Below are 25,814 nucleotides of genomic sequence, written 5' to 3' on the forward strand. Positions count from 1 at the left end.
GCATGATCATGTGCCAGTTTTATTCGTGATGATTTCATTATCTGTTGTCCATGTTTTAGAGAAAGGGGTGAGAAATTCGACACAAGCGGTGTCCTAGGGTTGCCTTCAGCACTTCCTCTCCCCTCAGGTTCAGTCCTCTGTAGCCGTGGGCACACCAGACTACATCTCGCCGGAGATTCTGCAAGCGATGGAGGATGGCATGGGCAAGTACGGCCCCGAGTGTGACTGGTGGTCTCTGGGCGTCTGCATGTACGAAATGCTGTATGGAGAAACCCCGTTTTATGCAGAATCACTCGTGGAGACCTACGGAAAGATCATGAACCACGAAGTAAGCTGCTACACTGCCACATCCCGTTTGGTTCCATTCCCAGGCACAGGCAGCCGAGCAGAGGGAGCTCAGTTGGGGAGCTGTAGTTAGTCGTTGTGGAAGGAAGAGGTGAGGGCGCTGGAGCAGGCTGGTGGCCGCCGGACGGTGATCGTGAGCTGGAAGAGGCTTAGGAGGTAGAAAGCGGACACGGCGCTTGTGCCCTGGCGCTGGAAGGACGGTCCGACTTTGTGGTGGAGGGTGATGTGTTCACTGGGTCAGAGCCCCTCCAGGAGACTTGGGCTTCAGTAAAAAGATGCAGACGTCCATGGTGGCTGTGTCGGGTGTGTGTTGCCTGGGGACGGCCAGTGGGGAGTGCCAGCTGGACAGTTTGACCTGTGAGTCCGGATTCATCAGATGCCAGCCCTGGTTCTCAGTCTGTTTTCCCAGAAACAGGTGTCGTAAACGGATTACACCTCTCAGCGTAGTCGCATCCTAATCCTTCCCGATCCTGTTTCTCTTACGCTTATTTCTCCTCCTCCCTTTCCAGCTGTTTAGTCTTCACATCAACCTTGCCTTCCCTCTGTCTTTTCTTTTAGTTTTTTGCTTTTTATTATTTCCTCTTCCGTCTAACATTCTCGTCATCTGTTTTTTTCTTTATACTCCTCTAATATTTCTTTCTAATGCCAGTGTCGCCTTGTCTGCCAGTGTGCTGCTTCCCCCACATCTGTCGCACACAGTCTCTCAGAAATGGTCTGTGTCGCTGCTGGTCTGTACTCCAGTCCTGCTCGTGTACGGAGCAGACAACACTAACGGAAATGGTCTTCCCCTTACTCCAGTTCAGAGCACATTACATGCTTTTCACGAAGTAGAACGAAATGTTTTCATTTATGAACTAGTACTTACTATGTACACTTCAGACCATGCCAAGTGCCTACAGTAGGTGGTGAAAGTCACCCTTCTCAGTGGTGAGCGCTGTTAAGGTGACCGGCAGGACTGCTTATGCTGAGTGCTGCCATCTGGGGCCCTGGGCCCTTGCTCCTTGTGCCTTTGTGTAATCTCCACAGCAGCCCGGGAAGTGGTGCTGTTGTCCCTTTCATAGGTCACAAGTGGTGGCTCGACACTTAGGTCTAGGCTGCCATGTGTTGTGTGGCAGTGGCCTTGGGGACTTAAGCAGGGGTGTGTGTGGGGAGGGATGTGGATTTAAATAAATCTTCACGTCACGTGTAACTAGGGCTTTTTGTCAGTATATTTTTGTCGTCTTTCTAGTCATCACACAGAAACAGACCTTTCTCTCTGTGTGTCTGAGCTTTTTTACCACATCTCCTTGGATGGGCATTGAGGTAATTTGCGGTTCTCTTGCTTAGATACAATGCTGTTGGGAACACGCTGTGTCCTCTCGGCCTGTTTTCTAGAGCAGATTTTTAAAAGCGGAGTTGCCGTACACACTGGCAAAGCACATTCTAAGGGCAGTCCGGGGTCTGTCCCACCACAGGGTGTGGTCAGCACTCTGCCCCTTTACAGGTGAACAGTGACCACTGTTGAATTGACAGGCAATGTGGTGACATGTCTCCATGAATAAAACAAGCTGAACTCCATGATTTTCCTGTTGACTTTCTGGAATTCAGTTTCATTAGCATAGGTTTGCATTTAGTTACCACGAAATGAAAAGTGCTGCTTTGGAGCTTTGTTTCTGCTTCGTTTTCTGTAATGTCTGTACATCTTAGAATTTTCTGAGGAAGTTTTCATCGCGTGTGCACTGATCGCTCTCCCCTGCCCCCCCAGGAGCGATTCCAGTTCCCGTCCCATGTCACTGATGTATCTGAAGAAGCGAAAGACCTCATTCAGAGACTGATCTGCAGCCGAGAGCGCCGACTCGGGCAGAACGGGATCGAGGACTTCAAGAAGCACGCCTTCTTCAAAGGCCTGGACTGGGAGGACATCCGCAACCTGGAGGCGCCCTACATCCCCGACGTGAGCAGCCCCTCGGACACGTCGAACTTTGACGTGGATGACGATGTGCTGCGGAACATCGTAAGTGTGACGGCCACCTGCCCTCTGGGATGTGTCACTGTGGGCGTATGACGGCCACCTGTCCTCAGTGCTGTCACCGTGGGCGTGTGACGGCCACCTGTCCTCAGTGCTGTCACTGTGGGCGTGTGACGGCCACCTGTCCTCAGTGCTGTCACCGTGGGCGTGTGACGGCCACCTGTCCTCAGTGCTGTCACCATGGGTGTGCTTTTCAGTGTTGTGTTGAAGGGGTTGCTTATCAAGACAGTAAATCTTAGAACTGTACTGATTTTTCAAAACTTAGGCTGTTGTCTCAAGGAAATGTCCCTTTTATTCCAGCCTTTAGCTTGGTCCTTTATGTCCCTTTTTGAACATGAATGACTCAGTTTGCGTAAAAGTGAGGTAAATAGTTGTTTTGTCTTGTAATTAATCAGAAATACTTGTGCTTTGATTTTCACTGCACTCTGTACCTTTTCAAAGCAGTGTCACCCCATTGTCATGTTAGAGCTTCGCCATAGGCCTGTCACCACTTCTAGATTTAAAGACCCAGCGAGGAGCCTGACCTGCAGCCCCACAGGTGGCAGCATGTAGGCCTCTGGTTTCCGGTCCCTCTCACTGTGTCCTTACACATGACAGCATATCTAACCTTCCTACCACTGTGTGTTCTCAGCGTCTCCGTGTATGTCTTCACACAGCAGGAGCCCATGAGCGACAGTGAGGATGAGCAGATTTTGAGTCTTTCGCTGACATTTAAGATCGTGGATTTTCCAGGGACCCAGCTGGTGTCTGGCCTGGTCTGACAGGCCTCTGAGTTCTGCTCATTCATTGTAAAATTATTTTGGTCTCATTAAACACAGCCTTTTTAGTCCACACGTGTCTTGGTTTGAGGATGGAGTAAATGAGCATTAAGCAAGTAAGAGAAAAATCTTGATTATTGCTTAACTTAGAGACTTTCTCTTACTAAAATAAGACCAGAACTGTAGACCACATGGAGAAAAGCGAGAAAAGTATGGTCATTGTTGAAAGGATTTTCCTAGGCTCCGAAGAAAGTATTTCCACACTGAAATTTCCCAGGTAAATTATAACTTTGGTTTTATTTTTAATAAAAAAGTATCCTCAAGCTGAGAAATAGGATTGTAATTAAAACTTATCTAAAGTCATCTGTTTTTGGGTTCCACCTTCCTCTCTAGAGCCTCTGGCCTCTGTTTCAGGCCAAGAACCTGAGAGTCTCCCTGCCCCATGTCCCCAGGGAGTGGCACCTGTACCCCCACTGCTCGTCTCTGCTCAGGAGCTTGTTGAGTACGGCTGCTGCGGCTTAAGGGAGTTGAAAAGGCGCCAGGCTGATCCCAGTTTGGCCCATGGCGATACGTCATCAGTAGCAGTGTGTTTACCCTCCTAGCTGCATTGTGCAGCAGACAGAGCCAGGAACGAGAAGGAGCCAAGACCCAGCTCCTGTGCCGGCGACACCATGGAATCAACATTCCAGAGGGCCCTGCGGCCTCCTGTGCACTCTGGTCTCACCGCTCCGTGATGTTCTGTCCTCCCTTTCCTCCCTTTGTCTTGTTTGTTAGAACGAAGATCTCACTTATGCTGTGTGTGTTCTTGTGCAGGAAATGCTACCTCCTGGCTCCCACACAGGCTTCTCCGGGCTTCATTTGCCGTTCATTGGTTTTACATTCACTACAGAAAGGTATGTCTAGATTTGTCATCCCCAGGCGGACCTCCTGGGTGGAGGGACAGTCAGGTGTGCTTCTGTGCAGTGCATGCGTTGGTGCTGGGAGGGCCGTGCTCGGGGAGGCGTGGCTGGGTTCGTCCTTTAAAAATGCACCAGGGGGCTGGCCCGGTGGCTCAGGCTGTTGGAGCGCCATGATCCTAACACTAGGGTTGCTGGTTTGATTCCCACATGGGCCAGTTAGCTGTGCCCTCTACAGCTAAGATTATGAACAACGACTCTCCCTGGAGCTGGGCTGCTGTGAGCAGCCGGAGGTCAGTGTGAGCTGCCACGAGTTGTTGTGCTGCTATGGGCTACTGTGTGCTGCCAGGAGCGGCTGGTGGCCAGTGTGAGTGGCTGGCAGCCAGCGAGAGCTGCCGTGAGCTGCTGAGCTGCTGTGAGCAGCCAACCAAGGACCGGCGACCGACTCCCTGAGCCGGGAGTAGCGCAAGGCTCATAACACCAGCATGGGCCAGGGAGCTGTGCCCTACACAACTAGACTGAGAAACAACGGCTTGAACTGGAGTGGGGGTGGGGGGACGGCGGAAGAAGGGGGGAAAAAAATGAGCACCCGGTAACCGCACGTGATGACATAGCAGGGCTGGCAGACTTCCACACAGGGCCTGATGGGAACAATTTATGCTTTGTGGCCTCTGTTATATTCTTCTTGGTCTTTTCTAACAGCCATTAAAAAATGTAAAAACCATTCTTAGCTCATGGGAGGTACCAGAGGGGTGGGGGCGGGGGCTGTGTGGCCCCAGGACATTGTTTGCCGACCCTGACCTGGAGCCCGTCACTTCCGACAGACAGCAGTCAGTGGCCCAGTGGCTGCTGCCAGCATGCTCAGCTGAGAGCCATCTTTCATTAGGGCATGATGTTGCTTTTAGGGATTTCAGCCGAAGCTTTAGCTGCCATTAGTAGGGCGGGAGCACAATCCCTGACATGGGGAAAAAACTGCAAAGCTGAGGGTGATTCCACCCCCACTGTAGGAGTGCCTCCCGAGTGTTCTGTATCTGCCCGCCTCTGACTGAATGGGCCTCTTGCAGAGACGTGACACGCCTGAGGTGGTCTTCCTCACTTTTAAGGGGAAACTGGGGCAAGAGGTGAGGGGTGAGGAAGAAAGGAGGGAAAGAGGATAAAACAAGTGAAACTGCCATGGTGTCTGAGGGAAGGTCACAGAAATTGATTCACGGCATCTTCTAGCAGCTGATACCTGAACTGATGGAAGTTACTTCAGGAAAGGGTTACTTCTGCTCTCGAGCTTATGGAAAGTTGTGGTGTGAGCTGCAGGGTGAAACCACACTGAGCCAAATGATGTCCAATGCCTCCTAGCCCAGGAAAGCGATCCAGGAAGCGGGGGGAATATTGATTTATTATCCGCTGTGTGGAGACTGTTGACCTGCTTGTCAGACCTGCCGGTCCGTGGCTTGGGGGCTCTGGCTCAGCAGGCTGGGCCCAAGAATCTCCGGAACAGACCTCCGCAGAGCTGGCTGTCATAGCACAGACACAGCACTGCCGCCTTGAGAAGCCCTGGAAGGCTCCTCTGTAAACATGTACATGTGCCGGTGCCCTACTGCACTTGATGTGGGACCCAGAAACGTTTCCCCAACAGCACTGTCCTATGAAAAGCAGGAGGAACCACACCCGTGTGGAACAGCCCAGCCATAAAGCTCGAGACAAGAGCGCCGTCTCTGGCTTCCATCTGTGCGGTGGGGCCTGGCACACACAGGCGCGTTGTTGGGCTGGCTGTGTGGTGCTGAGTGTCTTAGCTGTGCTGGTGAGGGCTGCAATGGAAGGAACCTCCTGGTGGCTTAGTTGGCAGGGGGTGAGCCCAAGGGGTCGAGGGAACTGTCGCTAGTTAGTGGCAGAACCCGGGAGTCCTTGATGGGTCTTGCTGCTCTGACCACGCCGCTGTCCTCCAGCGCTGTCTGGGGAAGCCTCTGTGTGCAACGCAGCGAGGCCCGGCAGCCCAGCTCCTCTCAGAACGCCTCTTTTCGCACCTGTAGTTAGGTGAAAGTGAGGATTTAGAAATTCATTTCCCCTTTACTGCAGAGGTGGCTTCTTTACTAGCTCTGAAGGCGGGTCCTTCTGCATCGCCCATTGTCAGCACTCAACTGCAGTCAGGAAGGCTCTTGTCTAATTTTGGCTCCATAAACAATAAAGCCTTTTCACAGGTATTTTTGTTTGCCAATTTAAAGAGACTTATCTTTTACCCCAGGAAGTTTTTAAATGCTAATGAAATCCGCGGAAATGCTCAGTAAATCTGAAACCCTGTCGCTCTGCTTGCAGCTGTTTCTCGGATCGAGGCTCTCTGAAGAGCACAATGCAGGCCTGCGCGCTGCCCAGGGATGAGGGTGTGCAGCGGGACTTGGAGAACAGCTTGCAGGTGGAGGCGTACGAGAGGAGAATACGGAGGCTGGAGCAGGAGAAGCTGGAGCTGAGCAGGAAGCTGCAGGGTGGGTGCTGCGCTGCGCCCTCAGCCTCGGCCTGCGCACGTCGCCCGCTGCACTCACGCCCTGTCTCTCCCCCTAGAATCCACCCAGACCGTACAGTCCCTCCACGGGTCAGCTCGGGCCCTGGGCACCTCCGCCCGAGATAAAGAAATCAAAAAGCTAAACGAAGAGATCGAACGCTTGAAGAATAAAATAGCAGGTACGTTTTAAAGTCTAGCTGCTTAGTCTCTATTCTCAGAGGGCGCTAATTTCTGCAAAGAAAGTTTTCAGTCCTTTTCATAAAGTGGAAAAGCAGGAAAAAAGCTTAAGCTTTAGCAAACCCGTTTAGTTTATTTAAAATTCTTTCTCTAAGTTGCTTAGATGTCATATAATTTTATAGTTAGAGATAGAACCAAGTCCTAACATTTATCCATAAATTCCCAGAATATTTTGCATTTCTGTCTTAACTTTCCCCTCTGTAGCTCTGGCACGGAACTGTCCTAGCTTGCTTCTTTCTAAAGCTTTCATCAGTGGCTGTGCCCACTTTCCAGTGTTCTAGGTGCTAGATCTCTTGTCACCATCTATCTCTGTGGTTCCTAGGTCATCAGAGTGTCCTAAAATCTCATGTCCCTTTGAAGTCTTAACCCATAGCCTGACACAGGTCGGTGCTGCAGTCGCCTCTCATCTCCAAGTCAAACCTGAGTCAGTCACCTTCCTTCAGGTCTTCTCTGGAACCCCACAATCCTCTTCCAGAAAAAGGCTTCAGTTGAGTGCATTTCTCACTAAAGCCCGTTGCACCCTCAGTCACACTGTGCTAGCTCACACAGGTTAGCAAGGATGACGCAGACAGGTGGGCACCGCCTTAGGGCTCACGGCCTGGGAGAGAGCTGTTCCAGAGAGGGCTGGAGTAGAGGCTGTGAGTGTGTTTGTTGCACAGGTGGCTGGGTGCATGACCCTGTGTGTGTGAGAGAAAGTTACAAAGGCTCTAAGTGAAGAAGACTGTTAGGAATTATTAGTAACTCACTGTTGGTAAGTCAGAACGGACTTTGGCACCGAAGGGGACGCGATCTACTTTCTCTCTTGCGCAGATTCAAACAGGCTCGAGCGGCAGCTTGAGGACACAGTGACGCTGCGTTCAGAGCAGGAGGACCCCGTTTACCGGCTGAAGGGCCTAGAGAAGCAGCACCGCGTGCTGCGCCAGGAGAAGGAGGACCTGCACAAGGTGGGGGGCCCGGGGCTGCAGCGGGGGCTCCAGTGCTGGGCCGAGCTGCGTAAGGTTGAGTCGAGCAGAGCTTCAGAGCCCTCCAGGCCCTTGGCTGCGACCGGGGCCCACTTCACCGTCACCTTTTGTCTCCACCGCCACCCTGCTGAGTAAGGGGTGTCCCCCCAGGTAAAAGTAGGGACATGTGACTCAGAGGATGTGGGGGTTTCTCCACATGTCAGGGTCCATAGCAACTGACTCCACTGGCTTTACACCCTTCCCACTCGGCCAGGCCACCCCGCAGCAGCCTTCCTGACCTCTTAGTTACGACAGGGCAGTGCAGAAGAGACCATGCCTTTATAAACCGGATTTTCAGTCGGATACGTCAAACTGTGTGGTCGGTCTCCAGGTTATTCATACCAGTTAGGATCATGTTTTCTGAAATACATTCATGTATATACTTGAGTCCTTGACGCTGTGGTTGGTGATCTGGTCTGTAAAATGGGCAAGATTTCAAACCAGGTGGACTATTCAGTTCCCCTGGCATCACACAGCTGCAGTGCTTTGTGTGGAAGTCAGTGTGGGCCGCAGGTACCAGGCCGCTTATTCCACCTCGGCCAGCAGGTACCACAGTGACTGAGCAGCCCGGCTGTTGAAGGACCAGTTACAAGGAGGTGAGCTGGTCAGTGCGGCCGAAGGGCAGCCAGCGTCTGTAGCTCCGACTCTCCTGAGGGGCTAGCTGCCCGGCAGTTGTCATACAGTTCTTTTCTGTGATTGCAATCTTAAGCATTTAAGAACACGTAATACGTTCTTTCCTGCTTCTGTGCTTAAGGAACTGGATGGGTGACCAAAAGAACCTCACGAATTTCCTGCTTTGTGCACTCTTGTGACTGTGGAGGTCACCGGGAGAGGGAGAAGCCAGACTGGCTGCTGTGGGCAATGGGCTGAGGTGGCCGTGCACGCCTGGGGAGGGTCTTCTGTGCAGGGGAGCCAGTGCTCAGCACCTGAGCTCAGGTGGCCTGCCAGGCTGTGCACATTCCCTAGAGTGACCCCTGGATCTGCGGCCATGGTCACTTTAGCTCCCGGTGAGACTGGGCTTCCCGCCTTCTACCTCTTTGTTAAGCACACGTAAAACGTCTGCTTCCTTTTGTTTAGCAACTGGCTGAAGCTTCAGAGCGCCTCAAGTCCCAGGCCAGGGAGCTCAGAGATGCCCACCAGCAGCGGAAGCTGGCCCTGCAGGAGTTCTCGGAGCTCAACGAGCGCATGGCGGAGCTGCGTTCCCAGAAGCAGAAGGCGGCACGCCAGCTCCGGGACAAGGAGGAGGAGCTGGAGGCGGCGCTGCAGAAGGCGGACACGATGCGGCAGGAGGTCCGCAGGTCTGAGAAGCTCAGGAAAGAGGTAGCTCTCGTAGGTTTCTGCTGTGCTGGGTGGGCTGTGTGACCTGAGCACATGTCTCTGAACACTTGGCTGCATGACAGCAGCTCCTTTAAAATGGAGCTTAAATTTTACGTGAAGCCAAGTCAGTTGGTCTGCCAGGCACTCATTTTGTGGTTCTCAGCCCTCGACATCCATTTTTGAAATTATTGAAAATGATTCTGGTAAAACTAATTTTTAAAAATTTCCTCTTAAAGCAAATAGAGGGTGTGCATGCCCAACAAATGTAGTATAAATGTGACATGCCTGATGTGACACAGCATGGCCACGTGAGCACGAGCGCCTGCGTCCGCGTGGATGGACAGGAGCCGGAGGGCAGGCCTAGCCTGGCACAGCTTGCATCGACTCTTGGACCAGTGATCTAGACCCTTAAAAATTACAGAGGCCCCAAAGAGCTTTTGTTTGTGTAGTTATGGCTCTTAATATTTGTCCTGTTAGAAATGAAAACTATATTGAGACTTCGTTCAATAAACCCATTACATGTTAACATAAATAACATTTTTTATGAAAAGTAACTATTTTCCCAAAAAAATGTAGCGAGAAGAGTGGCATTTTTGTCGCTTTTAAAGATAACTGGCTGTTTGGGGTAACATACATGAAGAAAACCCAGCCCCTTCAGGTGGCTAATTAGAAAAGGAAGGGCCTTGTGGACCCCAGACACTTTGAGAACCACTGCCCTGCACAGTTCTGGTGTTCTACTGTTAATGGGTGACCTATTGTAAGCAACCCTTACTGTAAAGTCGGGTTAAAATTAATTGGTAAGCCCTGTGAATCGGAAGGTGAGTCCATGCCCTTCTTCCTTTCACATTCAGGGCTCTTTGTCATTTGTCCTCAGAAAGCCTGTGTGCTTTCTTAGACAGCTTGCTCTGCAGCCCCGACGCGTTGGCAGCTGTAGCCAGCTGTAACTCAGTGAGCGAGGCCCCTGGGTGAGCATGGCTGTTCCAGTTCTGGATGAGTGAGGCGCTGTCTGGGGTCTGCTCTGGATGGTTCGGGAGGCTGTGTAGAGATGCAAGCTGGCCAGAGTCGCCCTCTGTGGACGCTGCTCCCTCTGCTTCTGTGTATGTTTGAAATTTCCCATTGAAAAAATGGATCTGTGTCCCACAGATACCAGAGCACTTGTTTTCACAAATCAGTACCTTTTCTTGAAATTTAATGTCAAATTAATGATTTAAATGAGGACAAACTGGTTTTTTTACTAAGCAGCCATTCCAGTCAAGCCCTGAATGTGCTTCTTTGCCCTTACCTTGCGGTAATGCCGGAGGAAGCATGAAGACTTCGAGCTCTTGCGGGAGTGCGTTGGCTGAGCTGCCGTGGGCGGGCCTCACCGACTGGCCGTGCGTGGTGTTCTCCTTTTGCAGCTGGAAGCTCAGCTCGAGGATGCCGTGGCCGAGGCCTCCAAGGAGCGCGCGCTTCGCGAGCACAGCGAGAGCTTCTCCAAGCAAGTGGAGAGCGAGCTGCAGGCCCTCAAGGTACCGCCTGAGTCCTCAGCCTGCCACGTGGCGGCTGTGCTCACTACGTGTCGTGGTCAAGTCGTCCTGAGGCGGGTGCTGGTCTGGCGGTCGTCACCAGGCAGCTCCAGACACGTGGGCACGGACAGGTGGTGGGACGGGAACCTGCCTTTATGAGAGTTTTACTTTTAAAAACCAAGTCCCTTCATTTTATGTGCACGTTTCTGTCGCTTTATAGTAAGCCCTAGTAAACTGACAGCTAATGCCTCTATACACCCGGGCTTCTTAATTCAGTGGAGCACCCTTGTGGGAAATCCCTTAAAGCCAGTGTCCTGCTGCTGATGTGGAAGAGACGGACTGGTAGTGCGAGGCCAGAGGGCGGCAAGGGGTGAGGGCTGTGGTGGGGAGAGCACGGGTGAGGAGGTGGTGGGGCTCCTTGATGGCCTAGTGCCACCTCGGGTGCTCCAGCTTCTGAGCTGCGGGCTCCTCCTCTGTGAAATGGACGCAGTGGCTCTTCTTTCCCCCCAGCACATATCACCAAGGTATCTGTTTCTCTCCATCATCTTTGCTGCCACCTGTTCCAGCCAATTGTGTCCCCACCCCCGCCCCAGTGTTTAATCACATTGCCTGTGTTATTATTACTCATTTGCTGGTTTGCTGCCAGTCTTTCCCCCTCTACCCCCCCTGCCTCACTGTAACCCTGTTAATCAGAATGGTGCCTGACACGTAGTCAGCTCTCGGGAGAATATTGTTCCATGAAGGAGTGGAGAGAGTGGGGAGACCTTGAGGATCCTTCTTGTCAGAGGGAGACAGAGCCTCTAGGGTCCCAGGCAGCTCTAGGCATGTCCCTTCTGCAGGGAAAATACTGCCACCTCCCTAAGGTCTGCCTTGCAGGTGTTATGAGGACCCCATAATCGAGCTCAGCTGTGTCACTTGTCACTGGGAGCACACAGGAAGCAGCGTTTACAAGCACGTGCATGTGGCAGGGATGACGGGTAACATGACCCCCGAGGGAGGGCACAGAGGTTTGTAATTTAGTTTAACCTTTATCTTCAGATAAAGCAAGGAGGCCGCGGACCAGCTGCCACCCTAGAACATCAGCAGGAGATTTCCAAAATAAAATCTGAACTTGAGAAGAAAGTCTTGTTTTATGAAGAGGAATTGGTCAGACGTGAGGCCTCCCATGTCCTAGAAGTGAAAAACGTGAAAAAGGAGGTGCATGACTCCGAAAGCCACCAACTGGCCCTGCAGAAAGAGATCTTAATGTTAAAAGATAAATTAGAAAAGTCAAAGCGAGAACGGTGAGTTTCCACTAGCTCCTCAGTGCAGACAGCACAGGCTGTGCCCAGGCTGTAGGTAGGAAGGCTCATCGACTACTTAGAAACTTCTAGAACTGCTCTCCTTCCCCTTCTCAGGCATAATGAAATGGAGGAGGCAGTCGGTACAATAAAAGATAAATATGATCGAGAACGAGCAATGCTGTTTGAGGAAAACAAGAAAGTAACTGCTGAAAATGAGAAGGTAATTTAAAAAATCTGAGCTGTCACTTTGGGGAAGCTGTAATTTTCTTCATTCTGGAGTGTTGGAAGTTTACTATGTTAAATGTTTTCATTTTGAAAGCAAGTAGTATGTTTGATCTTTTAAATGTGATATTTTTGTTTGGTTAAACGCTGTGAATTACCTGACATCACTAACTCTTCTCGTATTTATGTTGATTTGTATTGAAATGTGACTTGAGTTGTATACAGTCAGAAAGGCTGTGTCCTGAACTTAGTTGGAAAAATCTCATAGCGATGAAAGAAAACTCAAAACCTTCAGGAGAGTGTAGTTTTAATAATGCTGACGTGCTGTTTAAAGCGTGCCAAATAACTTGTGTGCGGCGCTCTTGGTTAATTTCAGCTTTGCTCCTTTGTGGACAAACTCACAGCTCAGAACAGACACCTGGAGGATGAGCTGCAGGGACTGGCGGCCCGGAAGGAGGCGACTGCGCACTGGGAGGCTCAGATCGCAGAGATCATTCAGTGGTGCGTGCGCGCGGCCGGCCCGGGGGCTCGCAGCTCCCACCTCTGCCTCTCTGACTGTCTTATACCTCGCGCTGTTTCTCTGAGGTCTCAGTACAGGTCTCACTGCTGTGTCCCTGAACCGCTAAGTCTGGGGGCAGCACTATTGTCCACTGGTCATCACGGGACTAAAGGTGGGAAACCAGCACCATCACGCCACCGAAAGTGTGCATCAGGCTGTGCATGACCCCGCACGCTCTCAGGGACACGGGGGCACAGCTTCCACAAAGGCACAAGGACGGGGAGACCAGAGCGGGTGGGACCGGCCTCTGCTGTAGAGGCATTTGCTTGTCATGGGTGACCGGTGTCACTGTGTCCTGAGGGAGGTGGCTCCTGGCCCTCACAGACCACGTTCCCTCTGCAGGGTCAGCGATGAGAAGGATGCCCGGGGCTATCTTCAAGCTCTTGCTTCTAAGATGACCGAAGAGCTGGAGGCCTTGAGGAGCTCCAGTCTGGGATCAAGAACTCTGGTGGGTTCTGTCCGAAAGTCCGCGCTTTCATTGCTGGGGAGTCAGTAATGGCTTTATTTTTCATGTGAACATGGTCGTTAAGTTCCACGCACGTGACTCCAGGGAAAAAGCTAACCCAGTTGGAGGAGCACCCGCCTCTGGTCAGGTACCAGGAGGTCAGACTCTAGGTACTGCTCGTTCACTAGCAAACGGCTGCTGAGTGCCAGGCTCGGGCAGACCTTAGATTAGCAGGACAGGGGTCTGCCCTCAGGGACTTGTTTTAGTATGTGACCCTCCAGCCAGGCAGGCGAGCTCGGGGTTACGTGCAGCATCGCCTCAGCCCCGTTCCTGGGCTGTAGCCACACGTGTTCCTCTTCCTGGTGTCCATTTTTCCGGGTCCAGTCTACTTTCTTACATGTATGCTAGTTATTTTGTGAGTAATGTGTAGAAGTAAGAATAAAGGCACAGTGAAAGAAGTTTATTAGAGTTTTAGCTAGAAGTTCATAAACACAAGTTTTTATCTCATGTTTTCCTGGCTTGAAGGTAGGTGTATTTACCCCAAACTGGAATCACCTGTGAATGTCGTTCACATGAGAACCCAGAACACATTGCTCTTGTAATAGCGACAGGCTTCACGCGCATGTCTCATGGGTTCTCGCTTATCTTTCCCTCTCCTCCTTCCTGATCTTGTATCGCCAAAACAGTACTTCTGAAAACAGTGACCGCTCATAATTATTAAAGAAAAGAATATGACCATGCTTGTTCCATAATTGGAAAACATTTTCAGATTTTAGATTTATAAACACCAATTAGAATGATTAGTAAATTTCTTTCATTTCAAATTTTTTCTTCCAACCATGTTTACAGACACACGGGCACTTATGAACTGCATTGAATAAATTTTGTGCACAAACCTCAAAAGATGGAAGAATACTGTCATGGGTCTTTTTAGCAAAATGGGATTTTTGAGATTCTTGTTGCAAGATACTATGTAAATAGTTCTTCTTGTTGAAGAACTAAATGGATGAGATTATATGTCCTTTTTGTCCTTAGAAGTGTATTCACTTACTGATTCTGGAGGAATTTGTCTACGATGTGGTCACCTGGAGAGTCGCTGAGATTTCTCTCATTCGACCAGTTTTCCATCATCCTTAGATACATACCTTTGTCCCTCCACACCCACTTCTGATAATTGTGAAAAGTCTCCCTCAGTCAGTTTTCTTGTCTTCGCTGTTATGGAAGGAAAATGAAAAACTCAACTATGGTGAATGAAAACTTTAAAAAAATAGTTATCTCCAGATGTCTTTAATGTCTCTTCAAAGTCTGAACTACGTTGGCCATTCAGTAAGAAAAGGGAAGAATGCTGTAATCAAGCTGTTCTCGTTCACTGTTTCTTCATCTTCTAGAACATCTATCATTCTTATTATTTTAGTCTTTTATCAAGGGTAGGAATAATTGATGAGTATAATTCCTAGGATGATGAAACAGGCAAATGTTTCAAGATATAGGAAAATCTAAGATAACTGTGATCCCATGACATAGCTTAGATTTGTAAGAGTCTAGTGGACCCATATAGAAATTACACTTCAGGATCCATTTTATTCCTTTAAAAAACTAAAAAAGTAAATTTTATTCTTCAGATCCTGAAGAAAGAATTAAAGTCATAAAAATATAAAAACTAAAATTGGGTCTGATGGACTTTGATAATATCCCAGAGTTAATATTTAAATGTGATAAAAGTTTGAGGTTAGACAAAGAGGAGTTGCTTATTTGTGATAATTAATTTTGTTACAAATAGCTTAAAAATGTATTTCCATGTTTGAACCAAAGGATCCCCTTTGGAAAGTTCGCCGGAGTCAGAAGCTGGACATGTCTGCACGGCTGGAGCTGCAGTCCGCCCTTGAGGCCGAGATCCGGGCCAAACAGCTCGTTCAGGAGGAACTGAGGAAGGTCAAGGACACAAATCTCTCCTTTGAAAGGTACTTGTCCTGCAGTCTGGCTCCTGGTAGGAGCTAGGCGCCTGTGTGACCGCCCCCCCCACCGCTGAGCTGTTCCCGTGGCAGGCAGCCACACTGTCCCCACGTCCAGATGATGGGACAGGTGCAGGAAGGTGCAGTTGTCGCCCATGTCACCCACCAAGTCAGTGTGGACTCCACTCCTAGCGCTGACTGGCCTGTTCCCCCGCCGCCACATGTTAGCTGTCACAGCCTGGCTTCACTCTATCTGCTCTGCGAAAGCAGAGGGACCACAAAACGGCCGTGCTCAGGGATCAGGGGCAGTGCTCTTGGGGCCGCCCACCATCTTCCCATTATGGGAAGGACATTCACAGGTCTGATGGCTGAGTAATCGGGGCCATGTGTCCTCAGAGGACAGAAGACTCGTCTAGAAGAAGAGGAATGTCAGAAACCCCACTGGGGCTTCATGAGATAACTTTCCTAAGCCATGATTTCTAAAATCCACATGTTTACAATGTGGAAATATCAGCACTCTGCGTAACGTGCTAAGTGGCAAGGCTGACCCATTCCACGAGTGGGTATGTGAGTCTATCCAGCTGTGGTTGTGAGCCCCTGTCCTGTTCTGGCACTTTCCCAGGCACTGGAGATCAGCCCCTGCCCTCACATCTTGACACTCTAAACCCTATTCTCTGTGCACTTACAGACATTTATTTCTTGTAGCAAACTAAAGGATTCAGAAGCCAAAAATAGAGAATTGTTAGAAGAAATGGAGATTTTGAAAAAGAAGATTGAAGAAAAATTTAGAGCAGATACCGGTAAATTAAAATCATAAGCTTCTGTATTTTTTAAACACAAGCCCTTTTTTAATGAAATGGTTTTATTTTAGATTTTATTTCTTTTAGGTTTAATAGATTGTAGTTATATAAAGAAAGCACTTAACGTCATTCCAAAGCCAAAATTCTAAAACAGGGTACAGTTCGTTCAGTGACACCTTCCCCAAAGTTACCCGTAGTATTTGGTGGATCCATCATTTGCTTCATCTTGAAAATCTGTATATATGTGCAGTTAAACATCAGATCCCCCTGATGTGTTGCATTCTGCGAGTGGACGAGGCCACGGCATGCTAGGTGGCCCGGGTCCCTCACGGCCGCACAGCGCACCCCTGTGGGCGGTGCCACCCAGCAGATGGGCATCAGGCTGCTCCCGTCCTTGCTGTCAGAGAACGTGCTGCGTACGTAGCCATGTGCATGTAACGGCTCACATTTCTGTCAGTGTTTTGGGGTAGATTTCCAGAAGTGGAATTACACTTCTGCTAGATATTGCCAGACTCTCCTCCAGAGGCTGTTCCATTTATGTCCCCACCGTGCAGGCCAGGTCCCCTCCCCAGCCTCGCCTGCGAAGTCTGATTGCACACTCTGGACAGGTGAGGGGCCCTATCGAAACAGGCTTCATTTGTGTTTTCCTTACGAACAAGACTGAGCGCTTTTCCTGTGCTTGAGGGCTATTTATTTTTCTTTTTCTATGATTTATATATACTTGTATCTATTGCCCATTTTTAAAAATTCAAGTTAAATCTCTTAATTTTCAAAAGCTTTGTATAATTGAGGATTAGAGTCTTTTGTTTGTGACAGAAGTTGCAAATATTTTTCCTGTGTTGGCATTTATCTTTTTATTTTGCTTATGATTTTCTTTTTTTGGCTAAGCATAATGGTTTTAAAATTTTTTTGTGTCAAATTTGTCTGTTTTTCCCTTTTTTAAGTCATAGGGAAATATTCCCATGTCCCCAGTTTTTCAAGTAATTCACCCATGTTTTCTTCCAATACATGTATGCTTTCATTTTTTAAAATTTAGGTTACTGATTCATTTGGAATTTACTCTGATGGTTGAAGAATTTAAACTGTAGTTTGGGGAACGGATCCAGTTTTATCTTTTTCTTTCAGCTAGTTATTTGTTCAATTCCAGTTATTAAAAAGCTATTCTCCCTACGGATGGCATATGACTCTTATCGTATATGAGATTACTATAAGCACCTGGGTCTGTTTCTGGATTTTCTACCCTGTTCGTTGTTAGTGGGCAAGACCCTTTCGTGGATCCATTTAATTTAATATCTGGTAAATCACTGCCCCTCCCCCACCTTTTTTTTTTTTTTTAAGAGATTTCCACAGTAGTCTTGCTTGTTTATTCTCCTAAGTGAACTTTTCAGTTCACTTGTCCAGCTTTGGGAAAACCTAACGGTATTTCTAGTGGTGCCATGTCAGATCTGTCAGCTGACTCCGGGCGAATTGACATCTTGATGACACTGAGTCTTCCTAAGTGTAAATTATTACCGTGACTGGTGCCTCCTTATTTCTTACAGGACTCAAGCTTCCAGATTTCCAGGATTCTATTTTTGAATATTTCAACACCGCACCTCTGGCACACGATCTGACATTTAGAGTAAGTCACTACTTTTAAATAATGACAAGAAAGAGTGAATGTCACAGGGTGTGACCGCCCGTGGCCTCCATCCCACAGTAATGCTCTGGGCGCTGCCTCTGGCATGCCCACCATCACTGACCCTGTCGTTACCAGGTTAACTGTCCGGGTTGGAGACTTTTAAGTTATTTAAATGTTCCCAGAGAAGCTTCCTCGAATTAAGGGGAAGTTGATTAAAAAGTACTCGGTATCTTTGGGGAAAGTCTGTGCTGGCCTCTGCCTGTAGTGAGCATTTCAGGCAATTTTTTAAATACAGATTCTCACACGGCAGCAAATGCAGCAGTCAGCCATGTTAGTGTTTCGGTGACTTCTTTATGGCTCCTCAGCTCGGTCTCAGTGATGGGTGAAGAGAGGGGTGTATCAGAAGGTGGGGCCCAGGCCCCGGGTTACCGTCCTGCCCTTGGAGCTCAGTGCCGCCTGCGCCCACTCAGGGAGTGACCCACATGATAGCGACTCAGCAGCCTGTCTTGCCGGGCAGAGTGTTGTTTGCTTAGGAAGCAGCTGTTGGGTGTGGAGTGGACCCCACTTTCCCCATTTTCACTCTGCGTGTTCTTCATGGCCCTCCATGGGGGTCCTATAGACTTTCCCTCTTTTCTCAAAACCATAGGGATGAGATGGACCCTTACTAGCAACCCCTTGAAGCAAGCCAACAAGTAAAAATAATGAAAGCAAATCTCATTAATGGGACTTCTGTGAGGTATTTTGTTGACTTTGCAACTTTTTATCGAGAAAAATTGAAGCCTGCAGGAAAGTTGAAAGACTAGTGCAGCGAATACATGTCTCACCTGCCATTTTGCCACACTTGTTCTCTCGCTCTCGCTCCCCCCACCCCCACATGCACTCAGACTTTTCCCGTGAACTGTTTGAAAGTGAGTTATAGATGTCAGCGACCCCAGAATACTTCCGACTTGATACCCTGGGATGCAGGGTGTCCTCCCACATAACCAGTGTCATTGCCATGTGGGAGACACAGGTGCTGCTGGCCTCGTTCAGGATCCAGCCAGGGCCCGTGACACCCACCTACGTGTCACGTCTCCCTCACTTGGGAACAGCGCCGCCCCCTCCCCCCTTATAGCATGGATCCTTCTATAGTGTCCAGACCAGTTGTCTTGTAAAATGTCCTGTACTCTGGATTGGTCTGGTATTTTCCTCCTGTTTAGATGTGGGTTGAACATTTTGGTGTGAATTCATAGGAGATGGACATGTCCACACGTGGAGCCCAGTTTGCCCAGGGTTGGTGAGACTGAGTTTGATCACTGGATCAAGGTGGGGTTGGCCAGACCTCGCCCCTGGAAAGGGCCCCGGTGAGCAGTCAGCAGGTGACCGCTGGATGTGTGTCCACCAGCAGCCTTTGCCAGTGACCCTTGCCTAGGTGAGGCGAGCAGGTTTGCAGTCACCTGTCAACGTGGGTTTTTATCAAATTGTCTTTTCCCTGAAGTCTTCAGTTTTTAAGCAGTAAATATATTTAACTGTTAGATGCACACTGGGTCTTTCAAACACCTGTTGCTGCACAAGCCGCGCGCCTTTTCCCGTCACGGCAGAGCCAGACCCTGTTACAGGGTGGGACGAGTACAGATGCCAAGAACCAAAGACTGGCTGTCAGCAGGATGGAGGTGGCCAGGAAAGCAGTGGCTTTTCTGTAAACTTGGTGGACAGATTAGTCTTCTCACTGGCAGCTGCTTCCCAGCTTGGACCCTCCATCACTGGACAACCATAGAGCATTTCAGCATGGTGGTGGACGTCGTAATGTCTGTACCTTACTCTGTAGTCAGCACGCCTGCCATTTTAACATTTAATTTCAGTGCTTCTTGAATTCCTCTGTGGTTTAAGTAGGAAGGACATTTACTGATGGGAAAAAAAAAATCTTTGTCAGAGCCTGGGTCTGTTAGGAGGTGTTTCCAGACCCAAGAATCATCTCAGAAGCTTTTTTTCCACTTCCCCACATTAAACATATCGTGTAGTACTAGAAATGGTTTGCCACCATGATTGAATCTGTGTTTTCATGCAAGTTTTTACTGGGTGTTGTTCCTTCTGTCTGTCACGACCAAGGACTCTGTCTCCACGTCCACGTCCTCCCTGCTAGCCTCTTGGGAAGAAGTAAGTCACTGCCGACGCTGGTTCCCTCGTCGCTCCCTCGTGTCGCTGCAGCAGCCTTCTAAGTGTGAATGTCTCCTCTTAATCTCCGTCCTTCTGATCAATTAACCAACTAAATGTAACGAGTGGGGCTATTACATGGCTAAAATGAAATGACTTAATATGCCTTTGCTCTTCATTTATGTAAAGATGGAACTCTAACTCGTTTAACGTACCTCATCCGTGGGAGAGATTTGCTTACATTTGTAGCTCTGGTAATTAGTGACCTGATCCAGCCTTTCCCTTGTGAGCGTCGTTATGAATCAGAGACTGCAGTGTGTGGTTGTGTGTGCTGTGTGGACGGCTCCCTGCCCGTTGGAGCCGGGCTCCTCCCGCAGCAGCCTGGTTAATCGCACCTACTGGGAAGTGTCTGACTTGGTTCTCTGGGATTTCCGTGGGGCGCGCCAGGTCCATGAAAAGGGCTCTCATAGGTATGCCACAGCACGCTCTTTCCCGGCGCTAGCGCCTGCAGTGCACACAGGTGGTATGTGCCTGTCTGTGGAAATGGTGACAGCCTCTGATGAAAAGAGTAGCTTCGGGAGCACTCATTAAAATGAGGCCATTTTTCAGTGGTTTTAGGTGCAGCTTTAGCGTCAAAGCTGTAGCTTCGGTTTCAGATTGTGAAATTAACTTGGGAATCTTGAGTCGTTAGAACAAAAACATTGTTTTCCTGTGTTAAAAGCTTTCAGGGAAATTCTTACTTCTGGTCGGAGGCCCACAGACCTCTGTTGACATTAGGATTTCTTCTTGATCCCTGAAATGAGGTTAACAAGCTTGGATGCTTTATTTAAGGCTGCCAGGTACAGATGGAACCACTTCTGAAGGACGGCAGAGGGCGGGGGTCCAGATGGTGAGGGCTGCAGCTGGAGGTGAAGCCAGGTGGTGACTGTCACTTGTCAGACGCCAGTGTCACAACTCTAGCCTTAGAATGCCAAGGGCAGTGGTCGCAGGGAAGGCAGGACAGCGGTGAGCAAGCTCTGTGATGACGGGGAGTCACGCGGAAAGGAGCCTGTGCTGAGACCTCAGGTCCCCCGTGCAAAGCACTTTTAAATAAACACGTAATTAGAGTCTGAATTCAGCAGGATATGTCCTTAATTCACTCTTTCTTTGCCTTTTTCCACAGACCAGCTCAGCTAGTGAACAAGAGACACAAGCTCCAAAGCCAGAGGTGTCCCCGTCGACTTCTGTGGCCGCAGGCACAGAACAGCAAGAAGTAAGACAGGGTTGCCCTGTGACACTGTGAGCCTTTGCTCTGCACCCCTTTCCCCCCAGTGTCCCTGTGCCGCCCGCTGCCCTTGAGTAAGAGCTACTCTGAGGCCAAGGCCGGCTGCGGTCCCACCTCGCAGCTCCCGGCCCTGAGCCCGGCTACATGTCAGAGTCGCTGTCAGCGCGTCGGCTTTGACAGCTGTCTCAACAATGTAGTGAATTAAAAATGCAGAACTGTTCATTATTGATCAGTTTGAGAGAGAGGGAGGCGATCCCAGGCAGGGTCTGCTGTGAGAGCAGCTGTGCTTAGACGGCGTTCACCTGTCTGCTTGTCTCCCAGGACATGGCTCGGGCCCCGCAGAGGCTGCCCGCCGGGCCGCTGCCCACCTCACAGGCCCTCGCTCTGGCTGGACCAAAGGTAGGCCTTGCTTTTTCGCCCAGGCACCTTCTCAATTTAGAAAATGACCTTGGTGTCAATAGGGCAGATATTACTTTTGTGGGCACAGTAAATAAGTCTGTTTTCTCTTAATGCTTTATTCTGAATAGTGTGCGGTGCAGGAGTTCAGGACCCTGTGCTTTCTTCCTTGAATTAATGACATGAACGCATTTCAATTGAAAAATTTCACAGTACCGTCTCCCCAGGCCCTTCTTCCTTCCACAGACCATATTCCCTTTGCCACTGGGAACTGCTCTGTGTTCTGTTTGTAGTAAGTTCATTCTCCAAGTTTATTTCCATCTGTCTGTCTACACTTGGAATCTTAGAGAACCATGCGGTTTGTGGGAGGGACTGCCCCCAGCGTAAATGGAACCACACTGGATGTGCACTTTGTAATATCTTTTTTGTCAGGTAGTTGGAGGGCCGTGTACGCCAGTGCACACAGCCTCCATGCAGACCATGGAGTCCCAGCCGGGACAGGGCCCTCAGTTTCATCATAGCTGGTATTTGGGTTTATGTACTTAGATGCTTTCTTTTCTTGAATGTAGACATGGCCTATTTCAGGGTTTCACGTGGACAGCCATGCCAACGAGAGACAAGACATTTGATTCTGTTTTGAGACTGATTAATAGGGTGGCTTTCAGACTTTGATTCTCGTAGAGTCAGAGGTCAGGTAGACAACGCCCGGGATTGTGTGCTGGTCCATCCCTTGCTTCTTACAAATGGTTCCGCAGTCCTTATGTCCCCTGAGGAGGAAGTCCTTGCATTTTGCCATGTTGGAGCCTTGTCGACACACGGTTCTCTTCCATCCATAGCCTGCCTCTCCATGAAGCCTTACTTTTCCTTCCATTCTCGATCACATCATTACGTGCCCCTTTGGCCGGCGAGGGACAGCGGGCCTGCCCGCTCTCGCTAATAGGAACAGGGCTGCTGCTCGTTTCTTGTATGTTTCTTGGTCTCCCACGGAAGGGCTTCTCTGGGTGGGACCCCCCCAAAACATGGCCCCAGGCTGCCCCCCGGGGCCACTAGGTGAGGAGGTGCCACCAGAACAGGCATCAGCCATGCTACCGCTTCTCCAGGCCAGACGACCTGGCCTTTTGGGCAGCAGGCCTCTGAGGGGAGCGTGTTGACATCCTGGCTCGGGCACCGTGGGGGGTGTTAACACTAGTGTGGTTAGCACTGCTAGGGCCCCGCTCCTCAAAGTGAAATCGCGCCTTTGCAGCTTTTCAGATTGACCCAAGCTGTTCATAGGTCCAGTCGCAGGTGGCTCGACGCCTGTTCTGTGTGCGCTTCACCTGCCGCTGTTCTTCCCGCAGCCCAGAGCTCACCAGTTCAGCATCAAGTCGTTCTCCAGCCCCACTCAGTGCAGCCACTGCACCTCCCTGATGGTTGGGCTCGTCCGGCAGGGCTACGCCTGCGAGGGTGAGTGTCGCCTGCCTCCTGCCGGCCCCCAGAGGTGGGGCCTGGCCGCCTGCGGGAAGCAGTTGTCACAGAGGCCGATAAGGCCGTGAGCGAGCTGAGGGCAGGCTCTGCTCTGCCTTTGGTCCGTGTTCTCAGTGAAGGCTGTGAGTTGAATCCTGAATCCTGCTGCAGTGGGACACACCCTGCTGTGGGGTGACCCAGGTCATCTGCTGGTGGTTATTGATCATAAAATGTAACATACGCAGTCATTCTGGAAAATGAGCAAAGGCAGAGAGTAAAAGACTTGGAGACGGCCCATTGGCAAGTGCTCCGGAGAAAAGCGCCATTCCCAGCCTCTCCTGATTAGCTCGTACCATGCTGTGCTGGGCGCTGGGCTCACATTGGGCTACATGACCCGTGCATGCAACCGGCCAAGGTCACACAATGCCACGCGACAGCCCTGGGGCAGGAGTGGCCCCTGAGCACGCCCCCCAGTGTGGGTCAGTGGGCGGGGTGGCTCTGTAGAAGCAGCTTTACGAGACAGCAGCAGGCTTTTCCCCTATTACCCAAACTTGGCAAGCTTTTGATTGGCTGCCCGGACCTCTGGCAGCCCCTGTCCTCAAAACCGTCGCCCTGTGGCAGACCTGCAGGTTGTTTCCTCTTGAGGTGATTTTGAAACTTAACTATGTTGAATGAGGTCCGGGCTTCCTAGGAGAACAAGGAACAGGGCTTTGTGGTAATCCTTTCCTGTCAGGAGTCCTCACACCCTGACATGCTGCTGTGGGTGTGGTGAAAAGGCACTCAGCTCCAAAGACCCTGAGCTTTTGTGGGAAGCAACCTCAGAAACTGTTTACCGGGTATCTGGATCGTTTCCTGTGACACGTGCACGTTACCGAGTGGCCGCCTCTGGGCCCGTGTTCCTGACGGGGTGCTCCTTCGCTCTTCCAGTGTGCTCGTTTGCTTGCCACGTTTCCTGCAAAGACAGCGCTCCCCAGGTGTGCCCCATCCCTCCCGAGCAGTCCAAGCGGCCTCTTGGCGTCGACGTGCAGCGGGGTATAGGGACCGCCTACAAGGGTTACGTGAAGGTAGGACCGCAAGGACGTGCGTCTCTGTCAGCTCTCGCGTCTCGGGGTGATGACCCTCCTGGGAACTGAGGTCAGGGCCAGGGCCCAAGGACCCCATAGAAACACACTCAGAATCAGGGGCCCCCTTCCCGCCTCCTGGGCTGTGCGCTTAAGGACAGGGTCCCAAAGCCACGTGCTGTTGGAAGACACTGCAGGACGGCCCCGAGCACCTGTCTAGCTACAGCATCCCGAGATGCTCTGGGGCTGGTGTGAGCGCACCTGTCGGCTGAGTGTCCTGCTTGTCCCCCGTCACCTCCGTCAAGTGTGCAGATGGGGCTCTGGCCACCAGCCGGTGGGGGCGTGGGGGAGCTGTCTGTGGAGAAGCGGGCCAGCGTGTAGTGGCTGGAAGGAGATGGTGGGCACGGAGACCCCTCTAGGAAGTCCCTAAGGGCCTCGGCCTCCACGTGCCACTGACTGGTTTGTGGCCAGCCTCCCTGGCCCAGTGAAACATGGTCACTGTTTATCTGTAGGTCCCGAAGCCTACCGGGGTGAAGAAAGGGTGGCAGCGGGCTTATGCGGTGGTCTGTGACTGTAAGCTCTTTCTGTACGATCTGCCTGAAGGAAAGTCCACCCAGCCCAGCGTCGTCGCAAGCCAAGTCTTAGATCTCAGGTCTGTGCCCTCGTTCTGTGAGATTTGACTTGTCTTCCACCAAAGGGAGAGTTTCTTGTGTGGTAATCTTTAACCTCATTTTTACCTTCACACCCTAATCTTTGTGCTGGTCCAAAAACAGGTACTTACGAGGTGTGATTGAAAAATACAGTGAATGTTTAAATAAAAAAATTTATTACAGGAAAAGACACATTGCTGTTTAACCCCCCTCAAAATCCCCCCCCCCCCCCCCCCGGCTATGAACACACGTATCCCATCGTTCCTGCCACTTTCTGAAGCAGCTCTGGAAGTCCTCTTTTGTGAGTGTCTTTACTTCGTGACAACACTCTGTGTCACACATCGCTTCTGGTCCAGCAATTTCTGTCAAATAAAAACGGTACAGTGTGTCCTCATCCACCTTATTCACCGGATCTGACACCGTGTGACTTCTGGCTCTTCCCCAAAGAAAATGATTCAGGACATAGAGGCAGCCACGACAGCGCAACTGAAGACACTCAAGAAAGAGAACTTGCAGAACTGCTTCAGAAAGTGGCAAGAACGATGGGATAAATGTGTTGGAAGTGAGGGGGTGTATTTTGAGGGGGATTAATGGCAATGTGTCTTTTACTGTAATATAAATATTCACTGTATTTTTTGATCACACCTTATAAATGCATGCCAGAAACTTCCTGCTTTGGATATTTTTGCATTAGAAAATTTGCCAAACAAGCATTTAACATAAGAAAACCACATGCCCCAAGAACAATTAGAAAATATCCCAGAGACACATTGCATATTTTAAGGTGTCTGCTTTTTAGTACCTGACAAGTACTCTTGTTTCTGACAGAAATCTAGAGCCCTGGCTGTGTGTGGCCCTAGAGTTTGCTGCACGACCGCATCTCTTATCACTTCCATCCTCGTCAGATTCCTTCCTTGCATCAAACATTCAAAGACAGTAACACGGCTTCCTTCCTTCCCAGCTTCCCTTACAATTAAGGTCTAACGCTCTGCTTCCCATTGTAAAATGGGCACAGTAATATGTTATGGAGGCCAGAGGGTTGTTGTGAAGATTCAGAAGTTAATAGACGGGACACGCTTAGCACCGGGGCTGGTGTGTAGAGCTGTTGCTGCTGCTGCCAGGTCATCTCCCGTCCCTCTGTCACCCACTCCCAGTGTCACAGAGGACGGCACCTGCGGATGTCACGAATGTGCTGGCACCTGCCTGGGGTTAGGGTCCAGCCTGGAGCCTCAGTCTCCAGCATTGGTTCTGGGGGGACAAGGGGTGCTATGGCAGGTGCCATTGAGGGCAGCTATGAGCAGTCACCTCCACAGCGGTTTCCACTTTCCATGTCCCCAGCCCATGAACTGGGGTGAACAGCTGGGGCCCTGCGTTTTGGAGAGGGCCCCGTGCCCCTGCTTGTCTGTGGTGTGCACAGGTGTGCCCTG

The 25,814-nt window shown here is 50.3% G+C and overlaps 1 protein-coding gene across 3 annotated transcripts in view; it reads left to right on the plus strand.

The window, feature by feature from the left end:
• Positions 1-25,814, plus strand: part of CDC42BPB (CDC42 binding protein kinase beta) — a 99,361-nt gene that overhangs the window by 60,499 nt on the left and 13,048 nt on the right. For 2 of the 3 annotated variants that reach the window (XR_002138676.2, XM_019747182.2), the window contains exons 7-27: positions 128-328; positions 2,090-2,338; positions 3,925-4,004; positions 6,315-6,481; positions 6,558-6,677; positions 7,546-7,679; positions 8,814-9,056; positions 10,451-10,561; positions 11,597-11,841; positions 11,956-12,061; positions 12,440-12,564; positions 12,965-13,070; positions 14,880-15,028; positions 15,725-15,819; positions 17,361-17,440; positions 19,529-19,576; positions 20,736-20,825; positions 21,159-21,236; positions 22,571-22,676; positions 23,604-23,740; positions 24,250-24,389. Coding sequence is in view for 2 of the 3 variants with exons in the window: in XM_019747182.2 (XP_019602741.2) it covers positions 128-328; positions 2,090-2,338; positions 3,925-4,004; positions 6,315-6,481; positions 6,558-6,677; positions 7,546-7,679; positions 8,814-9,056; positions 10,451-10,561; positions 11,597-11,841; positions 11,956-12,061; positions 12,440-12,564; positions 12,965-13,070; positions 14,880-15,028; positions 15,725-15,819; positions 17,361-17,440; positions 19,529-19,576; positions 20,736-20,825; positions 21,159-21,236; positions 22,571-22,676; positions 23,604-23,740; positions 24,250-24,389 (2,810 nt within the window). In the remaining variant the exon portion in view is untranslated. The remainder of the gene's footprint in view (positions 1-127; positions 329-2,089; positions 2,339-3,924; positions 4,005-6,314; positions 6,482-6,557; positions 6,678-7,545; positions 7,680-8,813; positions 9,057-10,450; positions 10,562-11,596; positions 11,842-11,955; positions 12,062-12,439; positions 12,565-12,964; positions 13,071-14,879; positions 15,029-15,724; positions 15,820-17,360; positions 17,441-19,528; positions 19,577-20,735; positions 20,826-21,158; positions 21,237-22,570; positions 22,677-23,603; positions 23,741-24,249; positions 24,390-25,814) is intronic. The other variant, XM_019747183.2, reaches the window with a different exon arrangement.

The sequence above is a fragment of the Rhinolophus sinicus genome, linkage group LG03, assembly GCF_036562045.2.
Source record: "Rhinolophus sinicus isolate RSC01 linkage group LG03, ASM3656204v1, whole genome shotgun sequence".
In the NCBI taxonomy this organism is placed as follows: domain Eukaryota; kingdom Metazoa; phylum Chordata; class Mammalia; order Chiroptera; family Rhinolophidae; genus Rhinolophus; species Rhinolophus sinicus.